Source organism: Musa acuminata, chromosome BXJ3-2, assembly GCF_036884655.1.
Source record: "Musa acuminata AAA Group cultivar baxijiao chromosome BXJ3-2, Cavendish_Baxijiao_AAA, whole genome shotgun sequence".
In the NCBI taxonomy this organism is placed as follows: domain Eukaryota; kingdom Viridiplantae; phylum Streptophyta; class Magnoliopsida; order Zingiberales; family Musaceae; genus Musa; species Musa acuminata.
The window spans coordinates 33,283,876-33,290,546 of NC_088350.1; the positions used below are offsets into that span (position 1 = coordinate 33,283,876).

A 6,671-nucleotide genomic window follows, 5' to 3' on the forward strand; every position below is an offset into this window, starting at 1 on the left:
TTCTTGGCAAATTGTATAGCCAAGGAGGAAAAGATGGTGAAGAAGCTTTTGCTCGTATGATATCATGCTTTAATGGTTCCATGATCATTTGACTAGATTAGTGGAGTGAGAAGTTGCAGAGTTCCATTACTTCAATCGCTTGAAACTTTCTTGCACCATAGTAGTCTTAGACAAGCTGTTGCAAGAGGCTATTTTGCATTTGTGTCTCAATCGACATGAAAAGGAAATATGGCCAAAGAGGAAAAGAAGATTGAAGAAGCTTTTTCCCTTATGATATCATTTTCTAAGAGTTCCTTTGACGGTTTGAACCAAATTAGTGGAATAAGAAGTTGCAAGTCCCACTACGTCTTCTTGGCAATTAAAGAAGGGGTTAGGCGTGAGGTGCCATTAACAACAACTCAAAGTCAAGACGGCTATGCATCACAATCTACCTAAGGAAACAAATATTGGTTTGGTAGAAGAGGGTTACTGTCGAAAACAACACTTGATAAGGTCGATTTAGGTCGACTCGGTCTATTCCTTGTATGACTCAATGTCAAAAACTTACATAAAAGATTAGGTAGATTTTGTACTCTTGATAACAGTTTCTTTCGATGCTCAAGTTAGTGAACGTCTTAGTTAATCCGATCGAGCATGATATTTTAAATTCGAGGAGGGAAAGAGAAAAATGCTGCAACTCGATCGAAGCTAGTTTGATGCAAATGCCTCCTCCACTAACCTTGATCTGTCATCGTTTTGGATACTAAGCATATCAAGATACGACTGATGTCAAATCGAACTCAACTAGACTTGGATTGAATGGAAGAGAACAAGCTAAAGAACTGGAAATTCTATCAAATGAGTGTGATCTTGGGAACACAAAAACTCAAACGACCTCAACACATGAAACCATATGTAATCTGATTCGTTCATTTAAATTGTCAAGCAAGAGAGAGAAAGTGAAGTAAGGCTGTAGACACAATCATCACAAAGAACTGTTAGGCTTTATGTCAAAGGTAGCAGCAACAGCAGCAGTAGGTCAACCATTAAGCAAAAATATCGGCACGTGAAATCATATGTAATCGAAGATGCCAACTGTTGGTGAAAACTTTAATGATTTATCGTAAGATTTTGAACTCGAATTCTGTCTTCGCCACTTATGATTGATTGATTATTTCAACTATCAGAGGAAGTGAAGCAAAGCTCATCTAACCATCACAGAGAACTGTTTGGCTTTATGACAAGGTAGCAGCAGCAGTAGTAGTAGTAGTAGTAGCAGGTCATTCTCCATAGACATATAGCGAGGAAGTGTATGGGGCTTTAGTGGGCGGGCCAGAGGAAGGCGCCCATGGCGAAGCTCCTCTTGTGGTCGACGTCGCCGGTCACGGGGAGGCCGTACTCCCGGAGGAGGCAGTCGAGCTTCCACTCCGGCATCGACTCGTAGTCGGCTCGGGTGTAGCGCGGGTAGTGCAGTGGCATCCGGAAGCAGTGCAGATCTCGTTGTTGCTGCTTCGCCTGCGCGCTGGCGGCGAGGGAGAGATTGGATACAGGTTGAGAAATGGAGCCCATGCTGCTCCTCCTTCCGCCTCTCTCCTTGGCTTCGAGTCTATTGAGCAGCTCGAACAAGGAGGAGGCGTCTTATAGAGGTGGTGGGGAGTGGCAAAGGAGAGATTAATTAATGGTCTTTGGAATTGACATGTTGTCAGTCAGTCAGTCAGTCTGTCCGTCAGCAGCGCACCGGCAGGGGTTGGCATTGATGAACAACTACATGACTTAGGTCACAGTCTCCGAATTTACCTCATTCGCATGGCAAATATCCATAAATATTGTCTCGAACATATCATCATTGTCGCCATATTTTTAATTCATTTGAATATACTTGGTGACATGGGTCCAAAATTGCTCGACTTAAAAAAGAAGAAAATGGTTTACTCTATGGTGATAAACACTTGAGATACTTAATGCAAAATCAATGAGACAAACTGATTGAGGACTAGTCTCTCTCTCTCTCTCTCTCTACATTAACTGTGACACCACATGGCACAAATCTATTCATTGGCTATGCTCTATGTTTCTGGAGACTTTGCTAGTGCATTATGTTGCAGAGCACTAGCAAATCTATTCGGACTTTGCTTGTCCGATAGACTCGTCTTCTTCATAAAATCTGGAATTGCAAGCACCACGCATTCAATTCACATCTTCTGTTTCTTTCATCTCTAAACAATTCCATCTACGATATGAATAGTATTTGGTTAACAGATCCTGTTCCGTTGAGCTTACATAGCAACAGAATCATGACTCCCCCGTTGGCTCGACAGCTATTTCCTTGAGTGTGTCTGACGCCGCCTTTGTTGTCGCTGGTAAATCTACGAGCTTGTGAGCAGGAGCAAAGTACATGTGCAGCGAAATCATGCAGATTATAATGCCCAAGAAAAGCTGCAGAAAAGATGTCGACCGTAGTAAACCGATCAGGCATAGTTTGTCACTTGTCCTATAGAAAATGTAGGACAGTAAATTGATACTTTGGCTGTTGATTTGATCTTGAGGGTATACAACTTACCTGCACAGTAGGCTTGAAACTGAAAAGAAATATAGATACGACCATCGTTAGTAACATTGCCATCGAAGTTGAATACACCTGAAAGGATGAGGAAAAACACGATAAGTTGAAATTATTGTCAAAAGAAACATATTGCCGGCAAAAGAATATCCACCGTGTTAATTAATGTTTATAAACATTGTGTTTCTTTGGATTTTTCAGATTCCATGAGAGAGAACAAATTTACGAAGATGGTAACTGTTGACAGTAAAGTTCAAAGGACTCTAATATTCTCATTTCTAAGTAACTTTAATACAAAAAGCATAAACATACATACATATAAAGTAAGTCAAATTTTAAATGCAACTTTGTCATGCAGTTGATGTTTTTAATTTGGGCTTGGTTTGCACTGTAGAAATAACCTTCTAAAGTTGACTAACAAGCTCTAACAAAGACATTAACATAAAAGACTGGCCCATACAGTCTACCCCTTACAAGAAATGCTTTCATGACTTGAACTTGACACCAAATCATAAAAAGGCTACTTTGCCATGGCAACCAAGGCTCACCTTCCTTCTCAAAGAAACATGTTCCATTTAAATTACTTCCTAAAGAGCAAGTCCATGTCCTATTATGATATGATAAATACAATACAGTGAAAATGAACAGCAACAATAATGAAAACCAATTTTATCCCTACAAGTAAAAAAGAAAATAAAAATAAAAATAGAACACTGGCTCAGATATAACAATCCAGAATAACATGCCATGTCTCAGCAAATTTTATAGGCAATATATTCTACCATTTTATGGCTACTTTAAGCGTGTCATTGGTTTGAGCATTGTACATGCAGTACGGAAAATCACTTCCACATACACAGTCGTAGAAGAAAGTATACAGGACTTACCTTCACAATATTGTCTGCATATTTCATCAGCCATGAAACTAACAACCCAGAAGATCCTAGGTTTAATACAACCAGCCATGTTGTAACAGTGTATCCATTAAGAAGACGTTGCCACCATGGTCCATTCTCAAATCCAACTCTAAAATCATCCATCATAAGCCGTGTCATGTTAAAGATTGCACCAAACCTGACAGTAAAGTGTAGCGATGGTAACTGATAGTATCTAACAACTCAATATTTTATGAATCTCTTGCTTCTATTTGCTGAGAAAGACAAGTTAACAAATGTACACACACACACACACGAAACAACAGATAAAGGTATATACGTATATAGTTGCACATTCTGCCAGTACAGGGTGTCGTTGTTCTTCTTCATCAAGTATTCTGTATAAACACCAGCTAGTGCAGAAAGACAGGCAGACAAGAGTCCAAACATGTAACCTTGTATAGGTGCTGAAAATAGTGAGTCACAAGATGCCTCTCCACAACCTTTCACCTGTGCATCATATTTGAAAAAATTATATAGGTGGTTAATATGATTGGTATGATCATCATTAGTTGAAGTTTGATATAAATAGGAATGAGTGGATCCAAAATATTCAAATGGCTTCATGAAAAACAGTATTCAGCGAGGATAAACAAAATGACCTTTGCATATTAGTCATTGACATCTTCCTTTTTCCCATATTAGTCATTCTAATCATCACATTGTCTCTCAGTCACCAGTGGACATAATTAAAGAGGAAAATGATCAGATGTCCTTCTCATGCTTGGATAAAGGTCCACACCAAATTCTTACCCGACTAAAGCCTCAAACCCTAATCCCACTACACATCTTCCTGCAATACTAGTGTCCACTTCCTCAAGAAACTTATATGAAGATGGAGCTCAACAATAAGAATATTTGGAGCGAATTAACCACTGTGATGGCACTCTTAAAAGGATTTGTATGCACTAATCTATAGATCTTAGGCACCAATATAAATAAAAAGCCTTGTATAAAGCTCAATGGTGGGAAAAGATGCATGTAGCTGACTCCAAATAGTAAGAACATTATGACTTGTTGTCACATGAGGAACATTACGACTTGTTGTCACATGAGGACAAGAACTAATTTAAATTTTATTTCTTACAACACAACAAAAGGAAGGGAACACCAATAATCTCCACATCTTATTTTTCAGAAAAAGTATATCCAAAAATTTGCACATAGAACAAAAGCATGGATTAATATAAACTATTCAACATTAATAACCTTGTGTATACCAATGATTCATAGACTTTAGATTTATTTGCATCTAACAATTAGTATAAAATTTTGTATATTTATCACCCAAAGTACCCACATTCGCTTGTTTGCCCCTCTAATATTGATACTTGAGATTGTTTCAACCAAAAAATTCCATTTATGGAGAAATACCCTAATCATAACATATCAACATCAAGAAAAATAGTCAGCATTTGATGGGTACTAAATGTTTGACCATCTGTAAATTTTCCTGATGGTATGTCTGATGCCAAAAGACGTTTGAAACACATTGTTGTTACAACTTACAAAAGCCCCTAATTCTAAGTCTCTACTCAGAAAATGTTACCAGCAAGATTTTGTGCTCTAACCAATCCTGTCCCAACATGGAAGTAGTTTGGAATCAGCCAGTCACAGTATTAAACCCCTTCCAAGTTTTGCTTGTTGAGATCGGTCATGCAGCTCCTATTTCGTGAAAATAAATCAAGGGTTCATCCAATTTGGTATAACAAATTAGAGGCATGCCGAGGCACAATTCAACAATTTTATACAATTTCATGACAACTTATGAATCTCAGTTGTGAAACAACTAAAATTGAATTGGAAATGGTTGGAACTGAAACAGCCGATTCTGTTGAAACTATCCACAGCTTCCAACAGTACGATATGTCATATAAACCATAAAGAAAAAATAAAAGCTCTTCTGAAGGACCAAAATTAGAATTGATTCTGATACTCTGGATACAACATCACCATCAATAAATAAGACTAGCCAGCAGGACATGATCGAAGTAAGGGATCCCAGATAGAGAAGAGGAGATAAAATAGGGCTCGAGAGAAAGCAGTTTCAAGCAGTTGGAGCTCTAACGACATGGGCTTCAGTGTTCAACCTTCCAATGAAATAAACTGGAACAGGAGCGCTTATATCTTATTAGAATGGACCAAACATTGGTGTACCAATATTGCTTTACCCCATAGATTCCAGTAAAATTAAATGAAAAAAGACATACTTCAAAACTCAAATAATTAGTGCAGTATGTTAATGGAAAAGAAACCACGAGTACCAAATGGAACTGTTAGGGCCAACTCTAGAACAGCTTAGATTCAAACTTGAGGAATTATAGATCTCCTAAATAACAGAGCACCTGGCTTGTAGTTGTCCCAACAGTTAATAGAACAACCACCATCCACTGTCAGGTTGACAACTTCCTCCTCAGAAACAACCTAAAACATCAAAAGGAAAGGATTCCACTGCAATCACAAACCATAAGTTTAATAACAGAGAAAAAGATTGAAATGACACCATAGGAACAATGGAAATTTTTCTTTCATGTACAAAGAATATTCAACAATATACACATTTAAGAAGACATCCGAAAGATCCAGTGTGATTTATTTCCAATTCCAACTAACGCCAGGAACAAGTGTCATGATTTCAAGTGTCATGCGACAATAACTGCACCATTATTACCATACTTCAAACAAATTCTTCAAGCTGACCCAATTTGTGTTACGGAACTAGATTAATTTGCCTTGCAGTTCTAGCATGAGTGTATTCTGAATTTTAATGCTATATTTGTAGTCAGAATATTCATTCTTTTCATGAATTGTTTCAACTAAACTCAACGTTCATGCCACAGTACGTCGATATTTGGAGTGGCAGCTTTTGAAAGAAAGACCAATTAGAAAAAAGAGCTTTAGCTTGCGTGGCAGTGACAGTGCTCTTTTTTTCAAATGCCCGGAAGTAGATTAAATGTGAACATGATTTTCGTTAAAATTAATTTTGAATACGAACATAATTTTGAAAAAACCTAAAATTAAACATGCTCATTTAAAAAAATGTTCATTTTAAAAATGTTAATTTTAAATAATGTTCATTTTAAAAAATGATCATTTTTAAACATATTATTGTTCATTTTATAAATTGTAGATATTTTTTAAAATGTTCAATTTCAAAAATGTTCATTTTAAAATGAACATATTAATAAGAAAAATGT

The 6,671-nt window shown here is 37.1% G+C and overlaps 1 protein-coding gene across 2 annotated transcripts; it reads right to left on the reverse strand.

The window, feature by feature from the left end:
* Positions 1-1,805: 1,805 nt before the first annotated feature.
* LOC135630970 (CMP-sialic acid transporter 1-like) lies at positions 1,806-5,879 on the reverse strand. 2 transcript variants are annotated; one of them, XM_065138307.1, is made up of 5 exons: positions 5,820-5,879; positions 3,755-3,924; positions 3,427-3,613; positions 2,540-2,617; positions 1,806-2,415 (listed from the first exon to the last, which is right to left on the reverse strand). In XM_065138307.1, the coding sequence occupies exons 1-5, from the start codon at positions 5,859-5,861 to the stop codon at positions 2,272-2,274; spliced, it is 621 nt and encodes a 206-aa protein (XP_064994379.1). In that variant the 5' UTR covers positions 5,862-5,879; the 3' UTR covers positions 1,806-2,271. The 2 variants fall into 2 exon arrangements, with proteins under 2 accessions (XP_064994379.1, XP_064994378.1); XM_065138306.1 differs by lacking the exon at positions 5,820-5,879 and having other exon boundaries at positions 3,755-4,059.
* Between the last annotated feature and the right edge of the window lie 792 nt (positions 5,880-6,671).

Excerpts from the sequence above, each read along its gene's own strand:
- LOC135630970 (XM_065138306.1), bottom strand. The coding sequence starts at position 4,041 with ATGAAGCCATTTGAATATTTTGGATCCACTCATTCCTATTTATATCAA. Across the intron at positions 3,614-3,754 it reads CAGAATGTGCAACTATATAC|GTTTGGTGCAATCTTTAACA; the intron begins GTATATACCTTT and ends CTTTACTGTCAG. Across the intron at positions 2,416-2,539 it reads GTTTCAAGCCTACTGTGCAG|CTTTTCTTGGGCATTATAAT; the intron begins GTAAGTTGTATA and ends TCTTTTCTGCAG.